The sequence below is a fragment of the Musa acuminata genome, chromosome BXJ2-3 (genome assembly GCF_036884655.1).
Source record: "Musa acuminata AAA Group cultivar baxijiao chromosome BXJ2-3, Cavendish_Baxijiao_AAA, whole genome shotgun sequence".
NCBI classification, from domain to species: domain Eukaryota; kingdom Viridiplantae; phylum Streptophyta; class Magnoliopsida; order Zingiberales; family Musaceae; genus Musa; species Musa acuminata.
The window spans coordinates 4,862,557-4,890,435 of NC_088340.1; the positions used below are offsets into that span (position 1 = coordinate 4,862,557).

General features: G+C 38.9%; 3 protein-coding genes across 3 annotated transcripts; 1 reads left to right on the forward strand and 2 right to left on the reverse strand.

The window, feature by feature from the left end:
* Positions 1 to 3,439: 3,439 nt before the first annotated feature.
* LOC103977518 (14-3-3-like protein G-BOX factor 14 kappa) lies at positions 3,440 to 6,649 on the reverse strand. The gene is made up of 4 exons (XM_009393064.3): positions 6,057 to 6,649; positions 5,436 to 5,558; positions 3,798 to 3,914; positions 3,440 to 3,722 (listed from the first exon to the last, which is right to left on the reverse strand). Exons 1-4 carry the CDS (start codon positions 6,552 to 6,554, stop codon positions 3,702 to 3,704), a joined length of 759 nt encoding a protein of 252 aa, XP_009391339.2. The 5' UTR covers positions 6,555 to 6,649; the 3' UTR covers positions 3,440 to 3,701.
* Positions 6,650 to 11,789: 5,140 nt separating this feature from the next.
* LOC135607037 (uncharacterized) lies at positions 11,790 to 24,399 on the forward strand. The gene is made up of 23 exons (XM_065098509.1): positions 11,790 to 12,019; positions 12,159 to 12,245; positions 12,325 to 13,095; positions 14,004 to 14,197; positions 14,287 to 14,370; positions 14,540 to 14,674; positions 16,378 to 16,496; positions 16,672 to 16,977; positions 17,050 to 17,137; positions 17,301 to 17,406; positions 17,491 to 17,604; positions 18,385 to 18,548; positions 19,342 to 19,462; positions 20,061 to 20,285; positions 20,369 to 20,559; positions 20,952 to 21,119; positions 21,198 to 21,303; positions 22,149 to 22,286; positions 22,366 to 22,530; positions 22,610 to 22,810; positions 23,191 to 23,382; positions 23,467 to 23,538; positions 23,662 to 24,399. Exons 2-23 carry the CDS (start codon positions 12,198 to 12,200, stop codon positions 23,812 to 23,814), a joined length of 3,861 nt encoding a protein of 1,286 aa, XP_064954581.1. The 5' UTR covers positions 11,790 to 12,019; positions 12,159 to 12,197; the 3' UTR covers positions 23,815 to 24,399.
* Positions 24,400 to 25,680: 1,281 nt separating this feature from the next.
* LOC103977520 (mitochondrial uncoupling protein 5-like) lies at positions 25,681 to 27,287 on the reverse strand. The gene has a single exon (XM_018823374.2). It carries the CDS (start codon positions 26,795 to 26,797, stop codon positions 25,844 to 25,846), a length of 954 nt encoding a protein of 317 aa, XP_018678919.2. The 5' UTR covers positions 26,798 to 27,287; the 3' UTR covers positions 25,681 to 25,843.
* Positions 27,288 to 27,879: the final 592 nt, after the last annotated feature.

Here is a 27,879-nt window from a genome sequence, read left to right on the forward strand (position 1 = left end):
AAGGAATATATATCTGATCTCACTTTGCCTCCTATGAATCTGAAGGTGCACCCGACTGTTTGGCTGTAGAAGGGGTTGATGAATGGTGATGATTACTGAAGAATGATGAAGTTATGATTAATGGGTGAGGTGGGGAGGTGCTTAAAAAGCATATGACGTGGTTGTACAATAACATGATTTGGAAAATAATCTTGTTTATAATATGTCAGATACATAAATATATTTACTAAAGAATCAAGAGTTTTCATTTGCCCAGAAGTTAGATTTGCAGTGAAATTACAAGTGCAGTACCAAAAGATTAGTGAAATAAAATGCAAGGACTTTTTGCATCCTTTAACTCTTTAACTTCTATTCATATTCATATTTCAAGCAAACATAATTTGATAATGAGAAGATATCAAATCCAATAGAAAATTCTTGAAAAAACATATGGCTTTAGATCTACACCAATGTGATTGAGGAGGATAGTTAGGGCAAGAAAACATAAAGGAAAAGGATCTCTGAGGTACAAGATTACATCCTTACTTTGGTCTTGCAACATTCTTAATGTCTTTATAGTTAAAATATTTTGAAGTTTTTTAGCATGCCAAATACCATCATGTTTTTGTATTTTAAAAAGATAATTGCATTATTTTTAAATTAACATAGACATAAATGAAAATATCCCCATATATATAACAGAGGAACATAAGTAGGAGGAAAAAAGGATTTCATGATGTATGGACATTTTTAACAAAATTCACATGAAGACATGTATGATCTAAATGACCAAAATTATATGAGGTATTCCTCTGGTTCAGGATATGTTCATTGGTGGCATCTAAAGTTACACTTTGAATGGGGATTGTGGGAAAGACTATCACCAGTATTGATAATTAATTGTACTTTGCTTTTCAAAAGGTTGAAAACCAATGGCAAATACAAGTTGCAAATGTGGTCCTTCCTCCAAATGCTCCAATCTCAGAATTGTTTGATGGAAGATAGAATAATCAAGAGGCTAAAGCATGGACCTTTGCTATAATGGTGGAAGTATCTCTGGGCAAAAAATAAAGATATTAAAGTATCTGAAATAGAAAAGATAATTGGCACAGTATATATATGTGTGTGTGTGTGTGGAAGAAGAAGAAGATCATGCATAAAAAAACACTTTGTATTAAAATTTTCTTCAATTAGTAAACAGATACCAAGTTTAAAATGTCCATGTAACTTGGTATTATACCTACCAAATCTGTGGATCTTGCTCCTTTAGAACCAATCATACATTTATAAGAAAGACTCAGACAATGACAATGATAATTAAGATGACCACTATTACTCCTTGATTGACATTTATTGTATATGCTTCTTGTCTACCATGGTTGTGCTCTTCTATCTTCAAACCTTGTTGAGTTCAGGTACAATAATTTGCCTTCCTTTCTGAACTCTGTTTTGTCATCTCTCATGTACTCTCTGCTTTGCATTGATGCTCATATGTTGTGCTCATTTGTTCACATATGATGTCTCTTTGTTATCTTCACTTCATTTACTTTTTACTCTTCTGTCTAACATTGGTATCTATCTATCTATCTATCTATCTATATCTACATGCATTATATATATAGACTGTTGTTATAATCTAAGTTCATCTCCCAGCACGCATCTTATGATAACCTTAAAAGGTTCTGATTCCAGTCAACTAAACGCCAGGTGTACTCACAGATCTATCATCTTTGTCCCCTGATCCATTACTCAACCTCAGACATATAATATAGTCAGCGAGCATGGACCAGCCACTGCTGCTATCTTAATGACCTTACTGTGTTCTTCCCCAAGTCGAACGAGGGGGTATAACATGGACAACGCACGCCTGCCGAAGGACCACCTCCTTCACCCCACCCAGCAATATTGTACTGCTACTGGACTACAGTTCATGAACTAAAGCTCCCTCTAATCTCAGCTTGCTTTCATCAAGTATGACAGTCGAATCTTTTTGCTTTTCTTACTCCTCTTCCGATGGCTCTCTCTATGACCTAAAAAGTTAGTGGGGAAGGCTTCACCCATGGCTGTCACACATGCACACAGAATTCCATAAGCTTCTGATCTTGAGTTGGTGAACACAAGCGTGGAGTGTGAGTGTGACCGGTCTTTTTTTTTAGAAGCCTTCCTCGAGACTTTTCCTCTTTATCTGAAGGAACTGCTGCTTGCCTCGGATTGAGATCCGAGCTCTCGGTACTGTTGCAGAAACATATATCATTCCTCTCTATCATGGCTACCAATTTTATGGTAACATGCTTGCTTATTCCGATACGAGGAGAGAGGGATCGGCAAGGAAGGCTTAGAAGAACACAGCATCATCTGCACTGTTCTAAACCCTAAGCCCTACCCTACGTGATGCAGTAGGCTCCGAGGGCGAAGACCGGAGACATGTTCACCACCCATCGATGCGGCGGAGCACCATGAATGAGGCTCCCAGGAACATCCGCCACAAAAATTTCTGCATCTCGCCGCCATCCTCGCCCAGCCACCGTGTTCTGCGGCCTTCTTGATCCAACTACGTATACGTGCATGCTGCCTTCCCCGGTCACTGTGTATTCTTCTGAACCCCCTTCACTTGGATCAACATCGATCGGAGCACGAATGGTGTTGTAATCTTTCCCAAGGCAAATCGAATCGATCTAAATCGAGCTTACATCAAGATGGCGACTACTCGCGCTACGTGGTTTCAGATTTCTTTGCTACCGCTCGTATAAAGCCTCTTCTGTGGCCTTCGGTCTTCTACATAATAATACTATATAATCCATACGTATAAATATACATGTATATCCAAAAACAAATGTACCATGTGATACGCAATTACGGCAATCTCGTGAGCTGCCAAAAATAATTCGCCACTTGGTATTGACCTCGTAGCCTACGACAAGTTTCAATTGTACGAGTTAGGTACATCACATGAACATGAGTCCTTATTGGTCATCGGGTTCATAAAAATATTAAGCTAATAGATTGTACCAACATGACTTGCATCAACCCGTTCATAGTGAGTTACCAACGGACTCTCCGAACCGTTGGTCCCATTCTTTCTTTCAATCCCAACCGTCGGTAATTCTAACTACAAGATATGATCAGATAGGACGAACCGTCGAGATTAAGGGAAGGATTGGGATCGATGGTTTTGGAGGCACCTTCGGAACCCCATGTAGAGAAGGGGTCAAGTGGAGGTCAAAATGGACGCAGTGGCTGAGGCAGCCCCGGCGCTCCTGTGCGTCTTTATGTGCACATCGCCAGGCTACAATGGAGGAGGATTGTTTTAGCGGCATTACCACGAACACATCAAAGGCATCCACGCGGCAGTGTGGGAGGCCACCTTTCCCCGCATGCCCAAACTCCGAGGGAGAGCAGAAATCTTATCGCCTTTTCATGTGACGTGCACTTTTTGATGGTGTAACAATGACACAGTATCTCGTATAATCCCTTTCACCATGTTCATGGATCAGACTTCTTGATTCCATTTAGACAGAGAAAACAAAAGAGCCCAGTAACATTCATAGAAGAAAGAGATGGAACAAGATCACATGAACAACCTACAAGGATTGCAAATAAGATACCAAAGGTCTTGAGACTATCTATTATTATATAGTCTTCAGTGTAAAAGTGGTGCTTGCTTGACCAGATTCAGCCATGGATACATGACATTCAAGGCCTCCTCTAATGCTCTGTTCCTCCTAGGCTTCATCAATTTGTTCCTGCACAATACAGGAACTATCATTACCAACAGGCTTCACAGGTTATATCTATGACTAGAGAGCCTAACTACTAACCTGTGCATCAGAAGTCCAAAGAGTAAGATTGTCGCGTAGCAGCTGCATGATGAGGGCACTATCCTTGTAAGATTCTTCACCCAAACTGTCTAATTCTGCGATAGCCTCCTCGAATGCCTGCACGAATGAGCCATAAGCATCAACATCACCAAATTATGAATGTTTGCCAGCAGGCTGCAGACATCTTATTTGTAGTGATGATAATGTGACCATCATTAGATCACTCTAGCTATAATCATGGTGAAAAAAGTACACCGAATCTTGGCACCGACATTCTTTATCATAGAGATATTTCAACTTCCTTAAATTGGGTGTGTCAACAACCAAGGTTACAGATGAAACGAGCCTCTCTTGATCAGTAGCCACTTGGTGCATCCCTCTTGAATTTTCTGCATCGACAACTTGAAGGATCTTTCATTTGAGAAAAAGGGAAATACATTCAGGCACTTAGAACGGATAAGCATCAGTGATGCCCCCAGAATTAGCGAACTGATACATACTTAGTCCTAGATATATACATTCATGAAGGTGCAGTGCATGTTGAACTTCCTTAAAATTCTCCGTTATACTGTCAGGTACCAAATGCCCCTAAACAATCTTTAACTTCATAATAGCCGGATTTCAAATACGTGCATCATCCTTAAGTGTAGCAAAAAACCATTGTGGCTTTTAAAACTGCAATGCAAAAAAACCTTACCAATTTCTCCAGATAGTGAGTGCCTCACTTATCATATTTCCCCTATAAGGGCCTAGAGAGTCATTTGTGCTCAAGTATTGACGGGGAACAAACCTCTTTTCTTCTTGGTTTCCTTGTCAAGTAGTTCATTACCAAATTCATTTTCTTTGTTTGTTTTTGCTCAAAACAAATTGATCGACCATTTGCTTAGTAGCAGAAGCCACCTTGACAATTCTATCAAACAATCAGGCACAGAATAGCAATTGATCTGGACCTCCCATGAAATGTCAGAAAAAATGGTAAGGCAACAACATGCTTTTCGACCTTCCTTCTATTTGCACCCGTCTTGAAGCACAATTTGTACCTCACCAAGGTTCATTAAGATACAGCTTTAACCAAAGAAAAAAGGCAGAAAAGAAATCAAAATAGAAGACTGTTTGTGTTCCCTAATTCCTTATCCTTTTCAAGCAATAAGGATAGGGCCACTACCAATCAGAAAAAGGAAAAAAAAAAAAAGGTTAACCTCATCTACATGCCTGCCAAAATGATTGAAATGCTAGAGGCAGTAATTGGTCTATTTGGCTACTTTTTTCAGGGAAGTTATCATCACTATGCTAAACAACTTCCAATTCCTAGTCTATTTCTTATTTCCGCAACTTATAAACAACCTTATCTATTGACTCTAAACTTATGAATTTGGTTATCTCAAGTCAGTCGTTGCATTAAATTGTTTCGCCAAAGCATAAATTTGACATGCCAAGGCACTGTTTTCCATCACCTGATGGGTAACTATGCGGAAACTAAGTTTAATTCTGAACAAGTATCACCTCGAGAAAGTGGCACTTTGAATTCAACAACTTACAAACCACCAAAAGTTTAATTCTTTGCAGTTAAATGAACAAATGTGTAAATAAAAGGATCTTTTTTTCAGCTAATAATAACAACACAAAGAAGAAGAAAACCTGTTTTGCCATGCTACAAGCCCTCTCTGAAGAATTCAGGATCTCGTAGTAGAACACCGAAAAGTTAAGAGCCAAGCCCAACCTTATAGGATGTGTTGGTGGAAGATCTGCAAGTGCAATATCCTGTACAGAAAATATATAAATAAATTCAAGAACAAACAAACTCATCAAAATCGTTGATAACAAGATAATAAACACAAAAGACAAGTAATATGATAACATGAACGCCAAGTAATGACCACAACCTAGAATAATAGCAGAAGAAGAGATATGACAGTAACACAATCACAAAAAGAACCTGGCTAATCAATCCAACAAAGTTGCTAGATCCATGCTAAATCCTGCATTTATTGTATTGAGGCTACACATAAGGGATTAAATATTATGATCATGTAATGGAACGCCAAAATAATGGATTTACTAAATCCTGCATTTACTTTAACGTGTTTTAAGATCGAGAAAGTAATTCTCACCCTAAGAGAGTATGATACGAACCTTTTTCAACAAGCTTATCTCTGTTTTCTTCCCTTTTTTGTAATGACAGATGCTAAAAATGGAGGGAGGAAAAGAATATTACAAGAAAACGATTTGATCGAACAACAGTGTGGAAGGCCAAACAACCTGAGCGGCTTTGTACGCGCTCATGGTGTCGTCGGCCGCGGCCTTCCGCTCCTCCCCGGCCTTGAACTCGGCGATATAGCGGTGGTAATCACCCTTCATCTTGAGGTAGAAGACATTGGACTCGCTGGTGGCAGCGGAAGGGACGAGGTGGGAGTCGAGCAGCGCGAGGATCCGGCCGCAGATGTTCGAGAGTTCGGCCTCGACGCGGGAGCGGTAGGCCCGAGCGTGGGCGGTATGATCCTCGTTTCTGCGGCCCTCCTCCTTCTGCTCGATGGAGGAGATGATCCGCCAGGAGGCGCGGCGGCCACCGACGAGGTTCTTGTACGCGACGGAACATAGGTTGCGTTCCTCGACGGTGAGCTCGCCGGAGGACGGCGTGTGCTCCCGCGCCAGCCTCTCCATGAAGCCAGCCATCTCGTCGTAGCGCTCCGCCTGCTCCGCAAGCTTGGCCAGGTACACGAACTGCTCCCGGGTGAGCGTCTCGCTGGAGGAATCCATCGCACACCACCCCCACCACGGAAGAAGCAGCAGTAGCAGCGGCGAAGACGAGAGGAAAGGCGAGATTTTTATTTCGGGGCTTTCTTCTCTCCTTTCTCTGCCCTCCATTTATTTCCTTTTAATTATTATCCTCTGGCAAAAACTACTACCCTAGTAAACCGCACGCGCCGAAGTCTACGTGCTCCAGTGTCAGAAGATCAACACTTCCATGAGCAAGTATTAAGGGTGATGCGCTTTCTCGTATCTATTACTCGTCACATTAGCACGTGGACGAGAGCTGCGCCCTTAGCCAGCCGGACGATGTGACTGATGCGGCGAAGGATTTCGTAGGATTGGGGGCCGCTAAATTTTAGGGGTTTTTTTTTGTTTTACATCCTGTACCTCGGCCCAGCCACAAGAGAGGGATAATTTTGACCGCATATAATGGTATTAGTGATGGACCCGCAGTTCTGAACCAATAGAAAGTGGCATTTACATGGTTTACGATTAACATGCCTCGGGGGATCTAGAGAAAGTGTTCGAAGTGGTGCCCGGAAGCGGTGGTGAGCATAAGGATGTTTTACCGCTATAAGAAGTCAGTAAAGAGTGAAACGATGGGGAATAATAAGGATTAATGGGAAGAAAAAAATGATAAATATAGTGTACGATTTCTATTTAAAATATAGCTTAAGAATTAGATTTGTCTACCAATTTCTTCTTTGGCCCGACAAATTATCCATGTGATGTTTTTTCGATTATTCGTTAATAAAAACCTCCGATTTCGAGCTTTATAGCAGAATGTTCCTATTTTTATAATATAATATATTTTTTATTCAAAAATGTTTAATGCTATATCTTCTCATGATTAGATGGTGATGTTTGGCCTTCTCAAAGCAGTATCTTCCCCTATGGCCTACAAACACTTACAAAGAGATAAGGTCATTCCTTTCTCATTTTTCATGTGTTGAATCAATGGATAAGGTTTGACCCTATTTTGTAATCGTATCAAAAAAAGTATATCTTTGTAATTAATCTATTATTTATTATAATATGCTCTATCACTTTACATAATTAAAAAAACCATTAAATATATTATTATTATATTAATAAGTTGATAAAATTATAAAAATAATATATTTTTATCACGAACGATAAATTAAAAAAAGAGACATCATTATCTAATCATGCCGTTCTTTATCGTTGGTGTGGATGATCTCGATACAACTCGCTTATCTCTACCTAGGCAGGTGATAGGTTTCGCATCAAATGGTGACGTCGGTAGAGTCATCATATCACTCTCTACGTCTTCTATTAAGAGAACAAACCTGATTCCTATCGAGATCAAACAGGAGATCATGGCCTATTACCATTAGAGATATACTTATATCGTTCTCCTTCTATTTCGACGTCATAATAGGTAGTTTCCCTTTAGCTTCGTGTTAAAGGGTAACGTCGATAGAGCCACCGTATCATTCTCCGTGTCTTCTATAAAAGAATAAACATGCTCGCCAAATAGGGGATTATCACCTTACACGTTTTATGCATTGTTCCGTCATCTCTCCTATCGAGACAGGCAACAGGTAGCTTCGCGTCAAAGGTTGGTGTCACTAAAGCCACCGTATCATTCTCCACATCTTCTGTAAAAGAACAAACTTGCTCCCTGGTCCAAACATGGGATCGTCACGGTGCACTTTCTATACGTTGTTTCCTCCCTCGTTTAGTCATCTCCTCTCCCCTCCCATGACGACATCTCTCAGCTTATCAGAACATAGAGTGAATTCTACAGTTCCCTTTGCATTCCAGTCTTGGGTATTTCTTTACACTAAGACATGGACCCCTGCAAGCTTCTAAGTTCATTCTTTTTGCCTTACACCTGAAAGGATTGTAGTGATTACAAGATCATCACAGATACGTCCACAGATGCTCGAAAGCATTTGCAGCTCGCTTCGAAGTATCAAACGTTATCTGAACAGTGCATTCGCAGGGCTATTTTTCAGACGATATACGACAAATGGGAAGAACAGAAGAGCACGGTGGAGTGAAGCTATGACAATAATATTTAGGAGCATTACTGATCAAAATCGAATCACTGCGAACTATTGCAATCTGCCACCCATTCTAAAGCTTGGGCCGAGCTTAACATCCAGCCTTCTCTTGAAACCTACTTTAGTTGTCTTCCATGAGAACATGAGAAGGAAGAAGAGAAAAAGAATTCAAAGGAGCGGTGCCAAGTTTCATACACTAATAATGCACACGTCGATTGCATACTTGAACGCAAAAGAGAAGGTAAGAAATAATAATAATAATAATAATAATAATAAAATCATAAGTCTTGATTATACTGATATTTTATTATCGATAAAATATATAATTTTTTTATAAAAAATAATAATTCTATTTTGTGGGTAGTATAAATTGTTTCTTGAACATAAACAACTAAGGAAAATAAAACTTAAATTTTTATGTAAGAAGAAGAATATACTAAAAAAAAAAAACCCAAATGGCCAAGAAAAATAATGTGATGGGTTTCTCCAAACCTTTTTAATTTTTTTTTTATATTATCCTTTTATTATTTTGATTAATCTTGGGTTTAACTATGAAAGGATCCCATTGGATATATTAACGCTATTTCGTTTGACATATCGATCATTGTATTGTATGCTATCTATCTTAAAAAATATTCACTTAAAACGTACTACCTATGTTAGAATTTAAACCCACATTGCATCGGATTTAATCAATAAATCTAACATAATTATATTTTTAATAAATAAATTTTTTTATACTATCACATATAAGATAAATATTCTCTTGTGCAAGATGCTAAGAAGATGCGTCAATATATGATTAAAAAATAAGAGAATAATGAAAACAAGAAGAATAAATATTTATGATGAAAATTAATCTATCATTCGGTGAGCAAATCAGTAAATGTTTTGGATCTTAATGACATTTATCAAATATAAATTTGCATGAAAATATAAAAAGCATTAACATAAAGGAGAGAAAAAAATAAACAAATAACATAAACTTTTTTCTTTTAGGCAATACAAATAGCCCGATGAGATAAATCGGAAAGTTACGATATTTAATTGATATATCAAATTCATTTGATTCAATCTATTGATCAAAATATTTAAATTAAATTTAATAATAATATACTTCTCAGATTAATATAAATCAATCTTAATTTTATTCATTTCTGATATGAGATAAATTTAGACGTTACAATTATTATCTCTCATTCTGCACGAATGATCTCAATGTATTTAGCTGCCAATATAAATGACATAAATAATGTGTGAGCTTGACTTGTTGGTAGGAAACAAACAGACAATACTATTAAAATGGGCTCCCCAAATCATCAACTTCGAATTCAAAATGTCCCAAGTCTCGCTGTCTCGTTCACCTCGACAAAGACAGGGACCAATCACACTCAGTCAAACCAAACATTTCACCATCATAACTCGGCAAAAACTGATGGGAACACATGCTGTTGTTCATACTCAGCCTGTATCAGCTCCCCAAAGTTCAAATGTTTGAGTTGGCGAAGCCTTCTTTTTCTCGAATGAATCGGCTGCACCATCTTGTCGTTTGTCTGCATGGATACAAAACCCATGCAATAATTAATCGGAACATTGTCCAAATTGTCCTGTGCTCAGGGAAACGAAGAAGATGATGAGTGCTTGGTTGGGTGTTTGCTGATGGAGAAGAAGAAGAAGAAGAAGAAGAAGAAGCGCGTGCAGGCTATGGCTGCCTTTTCAAATATTCTACAGGAGAGTGACCCTTTTCCGGGATGCTTTGGGTGTGGCCTTAAGCACAAATCCCGCACAGTGCTGTCCTTCATCCTTCTTTTGTGCTGCATGCAGTCTACTAAGCATCGACTCATCGGCTCCAATTTTTTTGTAGGCGGAACATGTGGGGCTCGCGTAGGAACTTTGTAGCTTTAAATTGATTGACCAAAGCTGACAGGCATTGGGTCTTGGATTTGATTTATATATGTTAGATTTATATTTTAAATCTACAGGAACGCTGACTTTTAAATCATGATAATTGGTGTGTGTGTAGGGGCTAAATTTGGTTCATGTACACTGAATCACTTGCTGCTGCAAGCATTAAGATCACTGCACCAGAATTGAATTGCCTCATCCAGTACTGATTGCATGACAAGTGTGCATGCATCAAATGTGAAGGAAATCAAGCTAAACATATCAAATAATGGTCAGAATCTATAATAGGAATTAAATCCTCTCCATATGCTAATTAACACTCTCAGTGTGCAGAAAACACTCAGATTCTATGGCTGTGACTGCTGAAAGCCATCAATGACAGCCTTTTTCCTCTTCCTTTTTTGATGGCGTTCTTCACTCATAACGTGCAAAACCGGCAGCTTGATGCCCGCCCGCATATGCCGCCGCTCGTTGCTTAACACATAAGCAACACTCCGTGTGAGTCTCTACACCGTTCTGTGACTTGGAAACCTCTCGGATCATATATATCTCTTCCTGTGAAGAAGACTCACACGGAGGGCCCATCACGTGGAGAGCGACGGCGTCAGTGGCGTCCTCCACTCCTCTCGGGTAATTGGGCTGAATGTATGAGGGTAATGTCGTCATTGTATTGAAATATTCGAAGCTCCGGTTTGGTGAAAGAAGTGGGCGAAGTGGGCGGTGGGCCACGTCGTACTCGGGGAGCACATGGGACCTGCCTCGCTCCACTGCCCCTCTAGAGATGATCCTTCAAATACCCATCATCACTTTCCACGTGTCCACTAGAACCAATCATTTTGCCGTCGGATAAACCGTCAGCTGCGTCGAGTCCGGATGTTGCGCAGACGCCGGGCTTTCCTAAATTTGGGCCCCAATTGGTTGACTAATTAAAATTCAGGTGGATGCATGGGTTCGTAAGAATCGGAAGGAAAATTACTTTTGCTCTCTCCAACGTTCGACCATAACGGAGCCGACGGCACCGCCCGTCATGTCAGCTTCCCGTTGGCATCCCCCAGGTAACGGCGTTAGCGATTTGGAGCCGTACCTTTCCCAACGCTCATCGACGACCGATGTACACCTACCTACCACGTGGTCTCATGTGATTGGAGAAACCGTTGGACTTCCCATTGGAACCCAGGCGGATTCGAGTAAGGTAGGTAACTGCGGGTAAGTCTGAGTGGGTAAGAATAATTTTAACAAGGGGCAAAAGAATAATGAAAAGGTCACTAAATCGCAGTCGATATGCGTACTTCCCCCTTCCCTTCCTCCCCTCTCGCGTCGCTCAATATTCCTATACCTCGATTTTGTCACAAATCTTTCTATTTCTTCAGCAAAATCCGTAGATTTTATGTAGTGTAGCGATCCCAAACTCTCTCGCTTCAGTTCAAGTCCGCGTTTTCCCTTCTATTTCTTTCCCATTTTATGTGATTTCTTGAGTCCCTCTTGGTGCTCTTCTTGGTAAAGCAAGTTATTATTCGTCCTTCTTTTGGAATTTCTGTAAGACATTTGATTGTTATGTTCTTGGGAGTTCATCTGAATAATTGATTTTGTTTCTATTTTTCTGCTTTCTTCTCTCTGAATCTTTTCTTTGATGAAACCGGAAATAAGTGTATAGTTGTTGTTGGAAACCTCTCAGGCACAAGGAGGAGAGTTTTGTCATCGCAATCTTGCGGCCATGTTCACCGAAGGGCTTGCTCCCGGCGACGTCCGTTGGGTTCGTGAGGTGACCATCGCCAATTTCATCTCTTTCTGCGATCTCCTGAACGTTGATGATTTTGTGCTGATTTTGGTACAATGTTTAGGGCCTCTCGTCTGCCACGAGCGCGCAGCACCGAATTGACCCCCTCCGCGGCCTCCGGAATGGCGGGCGGGGGCTCGGGATCCCACCTCCGGAGAAATTTCGCAGCGGGCACTTGCCGCTGGGCGCGATCCCGATGTCTCGCACCCTCCCGACTCGCGATGGTAGCGAGTCCGGCTCCGACATGGATGAGTCATCCGATACCGAGGTGGAGACCTACGGTCGGCACTCTGCCGATTCGTCCCCCCAGGATGAGATCTCGGGTCAGAGATTCCCCGGTGGAGCGTTCCCAGCAGCTGGAATTGGCAATCGGTATGCTGGTCTGGGATCAGTTCAGCATTATTACTCTAGTGATGGGTACTCAGACATTAGCTCGTCAGTGGATACCATTCGGAAACAGGCACCGCAGATGAGGAAGCCAGTTCATTCTAACGGCTATATGAAAGAGGAGGATGAGGAAGATGGGCTGTCGGATTCTGGAGGGAGCTCAGATTTCTCAAGTCAGATAGAGAGGCAGAATGACAGTGTCACTGCATCTTTGAGAGGCGAGAGCTCTTCACGTAATGTCCCCTTGAGAGGAGCTGCAAATGACAATGCAGAAACCATTGGTGTGCCTTCAAAAGTAGGCTACAGTGCCCATAGTTACACTCACGAAGCTTCTTCCAGGGAAGGTCTGAATGTGGTGCCAAATAAGTTTGATGTAGCTTCACGGGGTGTTTTTCATGCAAAGAGCTATTCCAGCCATGCTCCCTTTGGTGATGACACGACAGATGCGGTTTGCCTCCTTTCTTTCTTTTATTTCAGTTCTCAGTGATTGTCAATTATATCAATTATAATGTTGAAAATTAATTAGCTATAAGCTGAACAAGAATGTGCAGCTGTATCTGCTGGGAAAATTTGTTAGTTTGTTGATAGCATGTTCTTTCTGAAGACCTTATATTAATTACTGAAGACCAGACTGCATACGAAAGTAGACACAAAATGAGATACCTGATGTTTTATAGAAGTGAGTTGGTCTAGTTATCAAATTGCACACGAAATGTGCAAAAAGAGTGAAATCTTCCTTGATATGATTTCCTTCAACAACAGAAACATAAGAAGAAAATGACATAACTTTGCTCTCAGATACTTACGAATAGATTCAAGACTCACTTCCCTGACTGGCCTTGGATTAATGTTAATCTAGTATGACCTATGCAACATGGGTTTAGTGGGAACAGGAGCCTTATCTATCTTTTCATCACTAGAACTTACAATGTAAAGTGCCTTGTGCACTTTTTTTGTCCTTTGACATGGGTATTACTGCCATTCATTTATCTAACCTTGTTTTTTGTCTTTTTTTCATTATCTATTTTACCAAATATTTGTTTGCAAGCTCACTTTATTTTGCTAGGTGTTTAAGTTATTCTTCAGTTGTACCATCATACAAACTTTTATGATTTCAGTCAGTTGTATCTTCAGATGTCGATGGATGTCTTTTTTGGCTAATATATGACATGAAGCGGTAACTTCTTCCAAATTCTCTACAATTGCTCAACTTGGAAGTAATGTAGTGTCTGTGATAATCTTGATTCTATTTTTCTGTTGTGTCCATGTTCTCATTCAATTTTTATGTGTTTGTCTCCATCTGCTGTGAACAAGAAAATATTTATTTGATTGCTTTCATTCTATTAATTGTTGCAGGGTGGTCTGTCTGATGTTCCAAGTGCTCCTCCAATTCATTGTTATGATCAGGACACAGCTGATGCTCCAGATCAAATGGCAGCTGCAAGACCTTGTTCTGCTCCTCATCCTTCTGCTGGAAATGGTTCAACTGTAATGAAGGAGTCAACTCGGAGTGGTAATGCCAGATTCAATATGCCTGAACAGAACACCAGGTCTTTAAATACTCTTAACCGTTAATATTTGTTCTATAGAAATACACATCTGATCTAATATATGTTTATCATGAATTCGAAAAAATCAGTCTGCCACAAAGGAGCACTTCAAATCCAGAAGCTGCTAAATCCTCTAGCTTATTACCTGCTCGTATTCCAACTTTTCATGCAAGGTATACCAATTTGCCATGCTATTAATATTATTTCTATTGTGGATTTATGAATTTGTAATGACCAAGAATGTCCGAAATATGGTTAATGAGTTTTTGCTAAATTGTTATTCTTCTATCATAATGTTCTATGTAGTATGAACTTTTAAACTCACTTGAAAATTGATTTTAGTGTTCAAGGGCCTTGGTATTCTGTCATTGCTTATGATGCATGTGTTCGGCTATGCCTTCATTCATGGGCCAGAGGTTGCATAGAAGCTCCCATTTTCTTGGACAATGAATGCACGCTTCTGCGAGATGCATTTAGGTGAGCCTGTTGCAATTTTTAGTGCTTTGAAGATGTTCTGTGTTATGATTATGTAGAAATCCTGCATTCTAGTTCCATCAGGTGTTTCCATTAACAGGAAAGACATGCAATATGAAATAGGCATTCAGAACTGCTTATTATAATAAAAATTTTATTTATTATATTTGGATTACTGTCTTTACGTATAGCTTCACTGATCACGAAGGATAATTGTTGGAATTGGATTTGCATTGACATCTCAAAAATATGAAAAGCAAGACAAGCTGGCAGGTTACAGGAGCGAGATAGGATATTATATAAGATATTTGTTTTGGATTGGATAAGAGAGGAAAAAACTGATCAAAAGTTAAAATTAAAGTTGTAGTAATAGATTAGTTAAATTGGAAAATCAGCATGCATAAAAGAAGAAATTGAGGGAAGAGAAAGAGAAGAATGACTGGACTCTCCACCTAACTTAAATAAATATTTCTTTTGATTCGTCATTTAGAAAACCTGTTGTGATAATTTAATAATCAATTACAAAACCTCATGCAATCAGTTTTTTAAGCTGTTATTTATAGATGTCATCTGGACTTAACCTTTAAGTAAACTTAGAATACTTGTGGGTGAATTTCTTTTCTTTTTTTAGAACATATGTGACTCCACAAAGTCTATATAAGGGATCTCCAGAACTTTCTAAAATGATTCTTGATCACTTAAAAAATAAATAAGATTTTTTATGAAAAGTATGACTTTTGTAACAAGTATGTGTCAGTATACAAACCTAGAAGCACCATCGAACAGTGACAAAATTTTAATGGAAGTGCATCTAGAAAACTGAAAATATATTTTAAAATACAACTCATGATCACTTCCATTGCCTGGATTTTGTCCTTGAGTTCGGAAGGATCATCAAGTCATAATTTGATGAGGTCCAATATCAACAGTAAAATGAGTTTGACAGATTAGTGAACTTTTTTTTGCAATATGATATCTGCCATTTGTTGCACACCATACCACAGGACAGAATTGCCAAATTCTTTCTTTAGTTTCTACAAAATTTAATTTAAAGCCAATCATTATCCGATGTGCATTGACCTTTGCTGGGCAAGATTGATATGCTATGATCCTTTTGTTGATGTTGTAGCTTTGTCTGGTGGCCTTTTTGCTGCATTTTTTCAGTTGAAAAAATTGTATATTATGATTCTGTGTCCTTTGTAGGCCTGTATGTGATTTTTGAATGTGTGGAAATAACCCCAAAAGCTTTTTCTTGTCCATGATTGAACATATCTGATTCAAATAAAAAAGGTCAATCAATCATTTGTACTCCCCAAGTAATGTAAAAAAAAATATGCACAATTTTGCATGAGATTTTGGTAATTTCACCTTCTAATTATTTTTCCTACATATTGCCACACCATATTTTCTTTGAACCATTTTACCATTTAAAAGGAAACTTCTAGATAATGTACTCTTTTGTCACAGCAACTTATGATTAAGATTCAAATTATGCTAAACTCGTTTCTGTGTCATGAACTTTTCTTTGATGTGGGATATATGCATCTATAACAAAAAATTGGACCTTTGAGAATGTGAGAAGTTAATTTAGATTGTTGTGTCAAATCTCTCTCGTTTCTATTGTGCTGTCAGTTTCCTTTGTGTGCTTAATGTATTGATTTTGCACAAGAATACCTAATACATTCCTTTTTTATATCTTTGTGTAGCTTGCGCCAAATTTTGCTACAATCAGAGGAAGAGCTTTTGGCAAAACGGTCTCCAGAGCTTGTTAGCGAAGGAGCTGGGCCAAAGCCTAAAAAGATTATAGGCAAGATGAAGGTTCAAGGTGTGAATTTTTGTCTACTTATTTGATGCTTTAAGCTTTTATTTTCTTTGTTGTCTTCTTCAAGGTTTCCTGTGGTTATTGTATGTGGCAAAAACCTTTGAAGTATGTTCTCTGTGTTGCTTGACATGTAAAGGTAGACATTGCAATTTGATCCAATTTTTTTCTAATGATGTAGTTCGCAAGGTCAGAATGGCACTAGATATGCCTTCTGGATGCAGTTTTTCACCCTTGAGGTTGCCAATGGTCAAACTAGAGTCACTTCAGTACCGTATGTCCAATCTGCAGTCAACTCTCTCATCGGGATGGGAAGCACTTCGTAAAGTTCGTGTTATGCCTCGTTTACCAGCCAATAGTTCTTTCTCGAGGCATAGTTTGGCATATATGCATGCTAGTGCTCAGTATATTAAACAAGTTTCTGGCCTACTTAAAACTGGAGTTACTTCTTTGCGCAGTAGCAGTTCATCATATGAAGTAATGCAAGGTTCGTACTTTAACTTCATGTTAATAGGTGAAGTGCTAGCAATACTTACTAATGAATTGTTGGTTATTGCAGAAACATACTCTTGTCAGTTAAAGCTCAAAAGTTCCCCTGAAGGGGAATGTATTCGAATGCAACCTGGATCGGGTGAAACACATGTCTTGTATGTATCTCTTTTATTGTAATTCATTCATTCTTCAGAAGAAAACATATGTATTTATTAAATTCCTTGCTGAATCACTTAGTTTGCTTCTCTTTGGAACAAGGTCTCCTACCAGTTTTCTATGATATCAATGCAGATACTGAAGTATTTGTGTTCTCTACAGCTTTCCTGATAGCATAGGTGATGATTTAATTGTTGATGTCTATGATTCCAAAGGCAAGTCATGTGGGCGGGTATTGGTCCAAGTTGCTTGCATTGCTGATGATCCTGTATGTGTACCATTTCAAACTAATATACATTTTCCAGCTTTCATAATAATTATCCTCCTGAACCTGTAATTTTCTTTCGCGCAGACTGACAAACTTCGATGGTGGTCCCTTTATCGTGAACCAGAGCATGAACTTGTAGGCCGAATACAACTACACATAAACTACATGACTAGTCCTGATGAGAACAGTGCTTTAAAGGTATTAAGGCTAGTTATTTCATTAGTAGGTTCTTAGTCGCTCGCAATATCGACAAGATGCGTGCTTTTAATGATCAAGAGGATTACTGGTTTTAATGGGTATATAAAATGCTGTTTACAGCTTCCTATAAGTTTTATTTTTAGCAATAAGGGTTAAACAACAAACTTTTTGGTGCATCCTCTTATGCTTGTTGCAAAAGCTAGATTTGTAAGTATATTTCTTTTTCTTCTAAATGCTGCATTGAGTAAAAAGACAACTTCCACACATTAAATCGATAGAGACCCAGCAGTCGATGTTTAAGGGAACTCTAAGACAGACTAAAGCAATTATCCTCAAGGAAAGAAAATGCAAAAGCAACACGTTATCTGTCTGTTATTTGGACCTGCTTTTCCTCATCAGCAACTTTGAAAAATGGTGAGATGACTGGACTAACTTTTCAGAAAATGTGGTTTCTTGGGGTTGAAGAATAAAAAAAAGTAATGTTCATTGCGTTAGTGGTTGAAACTAATTCAAAAGTCGATCCATGTTATTGGGCGTGGTGTCTTGCTAAGATGCACGTCATCTTTTCCTGCATCCATGTGGTGGAAATGATTAGTTTAGATGTGATGCTAGGACTTTGGTGCCCGCTTGTCTGGGGTATAACGATCTAGAACTTGCTTTGTTCATTGACTTGACTTACATTGTTCTTTTGGTTGCTGAATGCCTTGGTCCTTGATGTTCTTGCATTTTATTATTTCTTTTAGCTACTAAAGATTATGGCTTTTTACATGTATCTTGCAGTGTGGTTCTGTTGCAGAAACAGTTGCATATGATATTGTTCTGGAAGTTGCAATGAAAGCTCAACAATTCCAGCAAAGGAACTTAATGCTGCATGGACCATGGAAATGGTTACTAACAGAATTTGCTTCATATTATGGGGTTTCAGATGCTTACACGAAATTAAGGTACTGAGAGAAATTATTTTCCTGTAAGTTCCAGCTTTGTGGGTTGCAGAAACAGAATACATTTTTTACTTAGGGAACAAATTTTATTCATGATCTGCTGGAGGTCTTAGTGTCAAAGTATTCTCCAAATCAGAATTGGTGTTAAATTCCTGATTTTAGATTTGAACATTTTCAGCAAAGGAACTTGTTATGCATGAATTACGGAAATGATTACCAACACAAGTTGTTTCCTTTCATGGAGTTTTAGATGTGTAGTTGAAACTAAAACAACTGCTGACAGAACAATTTTACTGTTATTACACAATTTTTGTTACATAAGCAAACAAACTTTGCCCAAGGATAAATAAACCTTAAGCCTTGGCTATCATGATATTACCTGAACAAATTTGGAAAATTAAAAATGGCTTACTTTTAGACTTGACATTTTCCACTAATGAATTACTAAATTCCTGCCTTAAACTACTTCAGCAGAGAAGAACTGGCAGGAGGGTAAACCACCAAACATTCTTATGGACTAGTATGCAGCAAATTTAGAAAGACCGCCTGGAAGGGCAAGGTGAAGGGAGAATAAAGTCTATTCATAGTAATAGCAGCATCTGGACCAGATACAAATTGAAATGTTGTGCATGTTTGAATAGAATATCATTATTTTTCTCTCCCTTCGAGGTGTTGAGGAATTTTCCCTGTTTCTCATGAATTTGCTAATTAGGTAGAAGGAACAATATTCAGTTTGGAAATCTCTAAGTGGATCTTTTACTAGAATCTGTGCTAACTCAGGTTTGTATATTGCCAGGTATCTTTCTTATGTTATGGATGTAGCAACCCCTACAGCTGACTGTCTCACATTGGTTCATGATCTGCTGTTACCTGTGATTCTAAGGAGCCGTAGTAAAAACTCACTAAGTCATCAAGAGGTAATTTGTTTACACAATGCATTTGTCCTTCAGATTTTATCTTTCTCTTGTAACGATATCTCTCGAATGCATTATCTTTTGAAACGAAATTTGAGCTTTTGGAGTTTCATGCATATCACATGTATTATATTGTTTTAAATAATTTTTGTTCTATCTATTTTTTGGCTTCGAGTTCTTAATTCTCGGACGGAAACAGTATAAATCTTTTACACATTTTTAAATGTTCTAGAAAACTACTAGATATACTATGCTTGTTTTGGCATTTTGACATCAGTTTTACACTACGTTGTGGAATATTTTTGCTGTTCTTATGAAAAAAGATGAAATATTCTGCTTTTTTTATCACCAATGCTTATTGCTCTTTATGATGTGCAGAGATAATTGCAACTAGGTTGCAGTTTCCAGATATAAATGCATTCTTGTGGCAAGACTATTAATATAATATTATTTTTATTTATCAATCATGTCTTATGACTATGTTACATATATATGGCCATTTTTCCTTCTTGTTTAGCTTCATTGTGCTTCTGATTCATTAGTTTGAGTTATGATTTTGTGGCCTGTGTATTGACACGAACTATCGTCTGCATTGTATTAGAACCGCATTCTAGGAGAAACACAGGAGCAAGTTGAGCAAGTTCTTGCTATGGTATTTGAGAATTACAAGTCCTTGGATGAATCCTTACCCTCGGGAATGTCCGAAGTTTTTAGGCCTGCCACTGGGTCTCCTGCACCAGCATTGATACCTGCTATGAAGTTATTCACACTTCTTCATGATATACTGTCTCCAGAGGCACAGCTGAAGCTATGCAGTTATTTTCAGGTCTGGAAACATAGTTCAAAATGGTGCTTTCTGCACTACAGTTTGGAAACTTTTATCATTCATTAAAATATATATTTTTTCAGACTGCTGCCAAGAAGAGATCAAGAAGACACTTGCTTGAAACTGATGAGTATATAGCAAGCAATAATGAAGCAAATAGGATGGATGTTGTTGGCTTTTCTACCGCATATCAGAAGATGAGGACGCTGTGCTTCAATATCCGAAATGAAATTTTTACTGACATTGAAATCCATAATCAACATGTGCTTCCAAGGTTGGTTAATTTTTCCTTTCTCAGTTTTTTTTCTATTACATCAACCTGTGTTTCTGGTAATTATACCCTCTCTAATTTTTAAGTTGCTATAATCCCATGACAGTTGTTGTAGTTTACCACAAAAGCACCAAGGAACTTCAAGAACATATAAAGACTACATCTAATTTAAGTTGAAGTTATAGAAATAATGTGTTATTGTTGGTCTTGTATTGAGATGTTGATCAGTTTGTTTTTCTGCATCTTTCTGCATTCAAACTGTCGATAGTTTTATTTTCTTACAATTTTGTAGCTTAAGTTTTCATTCATATTCAAAGTATTTATCACTAATATAATGCCTTGGCTCTTCAGATTAACATTTATAACTATTCAATGTGTTTGTCTTGCTCTTACAGCTTTCTAGACTTGCCAAATCTATCTGCATCCATTTATGATGTTGAGCTCCATAGTAGATTGCGGGCCTTTCTTGTTGCATGCCCTCCTAGTGGCCCTTCACCACCTGTGGCAGATCTTGTTATTGCAACTGCAGATTTCCAAAAAGATCTCTGTAGCTGGAATATCTGGTAAATTTTGCTATTGTTATATATTTTTTACTTTCTTTCCTCATATGCCTTTGACTTATACGTCTTTATCTTCCACAGTCCTGTCAAAGGTGGTGTTGATGCAAAAGAGTTGTTCCACTTGTATATCATGTTATGGATAAAGGATAAACGCCTTGCATTACTTGAATCTTGCAAATTAGATAAGGTACCTTGAATATCTTAAGTTGCTTTGACATTTTTTTAAAATTGTACTGAATTTATGTGCACTTTCCTACCATTGTTTTCTAAGGAATATAACATTAGCTAAACTATAGGCCATTAAATCTCTATTTATTGTTTTGTTTAGTTTTTCTCCATCTCTCTTTGCGCAACTGTTCCTGATGAACTTGCCTATATAATTGAGGAATCTATAGGGGCCTTGTTTCAACGAAAAAACTGAGTTCACATGTTTGATAATGATGATGGCCTTAACTGCCAGAACAGAAGTCTAATATTACATTATACAATAAGCACTTACTGCACTGATACAGTTTTTCGCACTAAGAACTTCTATTGAGCCTTGGTTAAACAGAACCATTCAAATTGTTGGCCTTGGTCTCTGCCTCACCCACTCATCCATCTGTTTGATGTCATTGATTGAATCAAATGCCCATTCTTAATTCCTTTCAATTTAAGTGTGTTCCATTTATTGTGGTTATCTTTTATATTTTGTTTTGAACTAATTTATGCCTGTAGCATCTGCTTTTGTTTAGAACTGATAAAGTAGTGTGACATTAGCTGATGGCTTTGAGAATCTTGATGTTTCAGCTGATGACCACATTTCTAATTAGTAATCTAAATATGTATTGATTATTTTATTTTTTCTGTAAGAAATTTCTTGTTTTTTCCATGTCAGGCCAATATATTGTTGTGCTTCAAAAATATCTTCTGTCTCTTCTTTAAGATCTCCTTTTGATTATTACTACATGCTTCTATACTGTATGATGTTTCTAGAACTTGTATTAAGCATTTCCCTTGACGTTTCTTGTTCATCTGATATTTGATTACCAGGTAAAATGGTCAGGAGTTCGTACACAACATATGACCACTCCTTTTGTGGATGACATGTATGACCGACTGAAAGAGACATTGAATGAGTTTGAGGTCATCATCTGCCGTTGGCCAGAGTACACTTCTTATCTTGAAGTTGTAAGTCTAAACATTACTTTTGGACATCTGATTCCATCGTAATTATAGACTGACCTTTTTTGCCTTTTCAATTAAAAAGGCTATTGCAGATATTGAGAAAGCAGTGATTGAAGCTTTGGAGAAGCAGTATGCAGATGTATTGGCTCCACTGAAGGACAGTATGATGCCAAAGAAATTTGGCCTCAAATATGTTCAGAAACTTGCTAAGCGAAATTCAGTTTATCCTTATACTGTGCCTGATGATGTGAGTTCTCTCATCACACTTTGTTGTGTAAAAGATCTCATTATTTTATGGACTGAGTATTTATGTATATCATTTTCAGCTAGGGATTCTTTTGAACACCATGAAAAGGTTGCTCGATGTCTTACGACCCAAGATAGAAATGCAGTTTAAATCATGGGGTTCTTGTATACCTCATGGTGGGAATGCGGTTGCTGGTGAATGCCTCAGCGAAGTGACTGTGACATTGAGAGCGAAGTTCAGGAATTATTTGCAGGCAGTAGTAGAAAAGCTCATGGAGAATGTGAGTATTGTTTCTGCTTTTTTTATTTTCTAGTAGAGAAACTTGGTGAATTTGAAATGACATTATGGGTGAAGTTCAACTAGTTAAGTTGATGCTAAAAACAATTAGATATTTATTGTGCAGGAGAATGTCTTGAAAAGAAACAATGAAAATCTAATATATGCCACTGCTGCAACAGAGTCGTGACTCACATTTATCAAATTCATTCTTGCACTCATTCTCATTGAAAAAACAATAAATGGTCCCATAAATTTATTGCTATTTGTATTAATATCTTTATGATGACCATCTTTTTGTGATTTTATCCTTTCATTTTGAAGCAAAGAATTTACTGATGCGGTTACTTTCATCACACTTATTGAATTGTTTGGTATGTGCAGACTCGAGCACAAAACACGACAAAGCTCAAGAAGATCATCCAAGACTCGAAAGATCTGGTGGAGTCTGTTATTCGTAGTAGAATGCAGCCCTTAAAGGATCAGCTAATTCAGACCATCAACAGCCTCCATAAAGTATTTGAGGTTCATGTATTTGTCGCAACATGTCGAGGCTTATGGGATAGGATGGGACAGGTAATGCTTCATGGAATCTTCCTGACTTGTTCATGGTTTGCATATTGTATGCTTACATAATTGATATGCTGTCTCTTGTTACAGGATGTTCTTAAATTTCTGGAGAATAGGAAAGAGAACAGGGCATGGTATAAAGGTTCACGAGTTGCAATTGCTGTAAGTACCATCATGGTTTTTAACTGCCAACTTTCTAATGTACAAGTCTGTCAAATGTTATGACCTACATCTGTGGACCTATAAGTATTGTTTTACTATTAGTTCTTTCAAACTATGGTGCAGGTTTTGGATGACACGTTTGCATCTCAGATGCAACAGCTACTCGGTAACATGCTGCAAGACCAAGATTTGGAACCTCCCAGATCAATCTTGGAGGTGCGTTCAGTGCTCTGCAAGGATGCACCTGTTCAGAATAATTCCAACTTCTACTATTAAGTTGTATATATATATCTGAAGACAAGTATTTGCTACACATGAGCTTTTGGTAGTATCCTCCCAAAAATGGTTAGCGACAGACCTGCAATTTGTAGATGGAACCATGTGATGATCTCTAAATAACAAGAGAGTGAAAAGGATGCTTCCTTGGCAGCTAGCTTATGGTTATTTGTACAGACACAAGATCGATATGAGCTGCTTACTAATGTGTAGCAGAACAGAGAAGTTATCAACGTAGCTCTTTATGCTATTCTAAAGATTCTTTTAGATGGAGAGTTTTTCCGGTGTTATATGTACCATGGGAATTAAGGTGCATCAGATGCCAATGCTATTAGATAGGAGTTGCTATTATAAGTATTCCTAAGGGTATTAAGCAGTGATTATAAATGTGTATTTAGTTGTCTGACTAATGTCGAGCATTCTTGCTCACCATGCAACAACTGTTTTCATTTTAATCTTTGGAAGTTGGTTTTTTATTTTTGAGGAACTTTCATGCTACAGAGTTGCATCTGCACTTGTAACCCTAAAGTGACTGCCCATGAAAAGGATGCTACAGAGTTGCATCAGACTCAGTAGTTGTATCGAGGCAATGCTTTTTCTGCTCCATGGATTCTGGTTATGTCTGTAACATCTTCAAACTACACTTGTCTTGTTGCACATTATCTATCGCATAATGCAGGAACCAGTGACCACCAAATCAAATGTGAACGTTGAGCAAGTTGAGCCATTCGTTTGTACCATCAAGTTCAGGTGATCACCCACAACAATCAAAGTGTAATTGATCTCTAATCTTGTGGATTTGGAAGCTATGTAAATGACAAATTTGTGTACTAAAGCTGAATTGTTTGCTAGGGAAGCTTTAGACACACAAAGTGAGCACTCATCATGTCAATATAAACAGAGCTGCACATGTAGATGACACCAACCTTGTCAAGATCATGGGCAAGTGTGCATACTCCACTAGAGCTTAGTGGAGAATTGAGTCTCTAATGTGTACATCAATTAATGGAATAAAAAACTAGACATAAAAACCTAAAGAGCACGCATCCATGCTTTCCTCTTGTGTGTGTTCTTGAACACTAGCACTACCACAACAAAAAGATGGAACCCTACACGATTGAGGATGATTAGTCATGCATATTACTAATGTCCTTGTTAAGAAGATAACATCAACTTGCAGAATCGCAATAAAGAAAGTTCATCTGATGGTAGAATCACACTAAAAAGCTGCAAAAAAAGGCAGGTTCATAAACTAGAGGTAACAAAGAGAAAACAATACCCCACGACAAGTCATGGCTTCCACAAGCATCAAATGTTATTTAGTGATCTCCTCCTTCCACTTTGCAGATCTGAAGACATTTGGCAAACCAATATATATTTATTTATGCCAGTATAGTTAATCTTAGTTAGTTGACAATGACAGAAAGATTAGAACTTTAACTGAGTTCTTTCTTGCAATGGTAAAATTCCAAGATTATTAAATATTTGATATTCTAATATAATAATTTTCCATAGTCATGATTAATTATAATCAATTTGATTAAATTTAATAGGTGAGATATAGTAGGACTATATATAAATGACTATATATAAATATGTATATATATATGTATATATGTATATATATATATATATATCTATATATATGTATACATATATATATATATATACATATATATATATATACATATATATATATATATACATATATATATATATACAAATATATATATATATACATATATATAGTTCCAATCAAATTTAGACTGCAGTGGTCATATATGAAGAGAATCTCTGACATCTCCTTTGATAATTAAAATCACACAATCCTCACAAAGGAAAGCATATTAATCACTTATTAATGGTAATTAATGATACATTACGGATTCAAAGGCACCAAAATAGAATTAATTCTACCAAACTATAGACCAGTAACGAAAACATCATTTTAATCATCATCATCGTCATGTGTTATGGTTCGTATGCTATGTTGTCCATTCGATCGAGATCGGAGGGCAGTGAGGAGAGCTTAGAAGTCCTCGAGGAGTTTGCGGATCTGCTCGAGGGTGATGAAAAGAACGACGGTGTACGGGCCTTGGCGAGACACGGTGGGGACGAAGCCCTTGAAGAGCGCCATCGGTCCCTCCGCCCTCACCGTCTTCAGGGCACAGTCCGCCGCCCCGGCGTATGGCGGCTGGGTCCCCGGCTCCACCTTCATGTTCATCACCCGCGTCTTCACCACATCTACCGGGTTCGACGCCGCCGACGCCACCAACCCCGCGACCAGGCTCGCCGCCACGTGCGTCCCTAGCCCGTCCGCCCCCGCCCCGCGCCGCCGCAGGATCGCCTCCTTTGCCTGGTCGTACGTCGCCAGCTGCGACGCAGTCACGATCATCGCCCGGTTCACCGTCAGCGACGACCCCCGCCACAGGCTGCCCACCCCCTCCTGCCGCGCCATCCGCTGGATAGCGTCCAGAACGCTCCGGTAGTTTCGGCGCTCCGCTGGGGGAAGCCGCCCGTCGGCTTGCATCCGGACCATGGCCACGTCCGCCGGGTTCCCGACGGCGGCGCCCACCCCGCCCGCCAAGAGGCCCGCGGCCACCTTTAAATGGATCGGAAGGGAGGCGCCGTCGCCGGCAGGGGACCACTTCTTCTTCAGCACGTCGTAGAGGCCAAGCCGGGTGGTGGAGTAGAGCGACTGGCGGAGCATAGTGGCGGAGACACCGGTGAACAGGGCAGCGACGCCCTCGGACCGCAGGATCTGCGCGCCCACCGCTATCGGCCCGAGGCGCTTGGGCGGAGGCGTCGTCACGGCCGGGCGATGCGGTAGGGAGGCGGCTCCGGCGCCGCTCTGGAACGCGACGGCGGGGCCGAGTGTCTCTCCCTGCAGCTGCATTCGGACCTTGATGAGGTCCAGCGGGTGGGTGCTGCACCCGGCGACGACGGCCGCGATGCCTCCCTCCACGAATCCTTTCAGACTCATCTCTCTCTTCAATCAATCAACAAAAAGATGGTCCTTTTGGCGGGCAGAGACCGACGAGACCTCGCCTTTGGAAGCAGAAGGCGGAGAAGGGAGGCACCTTTGCGAGTGCTTTCGATGCTTGATCTCAGTGTAGACGAGGCGACGAGGGACGAAGCAACTCAGAGACGACATACGCCGAACTCCAAGGCCGAGTCGGAGAAGGGGAGCCCGCTACTTATAAGAGGCCAAAAAGGCGAGCGAAGGGAAGGAGCGGTGGGAGACGAAGCCAGTAAAGGAAAGGGAAGTAGAAATAGAAAGAGAGAGGTTGAGACGGGTGGCGGACTCCCCGGCGGAGGAAGAGCCCGTCGCTATTGGATGCGTTTAAAACCATTCGTCGTAGTAGTAGCATCAACTCATGCTCATGCGATTCTTCGCCCGTTGGATCAGGTGATAGATCGAGATCGAACGGTCGAGAAGGACAGTTCCCAACTTCCGCGTACGAGGACTCCTTCAAAACTCACCGTTCATCTTACTCATACTACTCATCTCGACTGTTCATTATCTTTTCATTTAAGAGATGAAAATTAATTATATGTAAATAAAATTAGGTTCTTAAGATTTATGTACATTAAAAGTTGAGGTTATCTATCTTGTGACATATTCCGGTAGAGACTATCTATCTATCCCTCGAGACTCTTAGGCCATCGACTAAAGCCAAAGCATACCATGAAACATTATTGCATGAGTGATTAACCCTCCTTGTATAATCTCTCACGTAAATCCTAAATAATCGACAACTAAAAGTATATCAAGAAAATAAATATAAGATTCGTACTATTCAGCACTTTCTATTTATACATATGAAGAAAATTAATTCTTTTTCTTGAATCGATTATAAGATCGTAAGTTATCCATACTCAATTATTAACTTTCCTTATATATTCTCTTACATAAATTTTAAATAATTCACTTTTTTTAACTTAAATATTTTTTTATTATTTATTTAAAAGAATATTTATGTCAATCATAAAATTAGGGTTAGTCTCACATAAATATGATATACAATATTGATGGCTTGGATTTTAATAATCATGAAGAAAGAA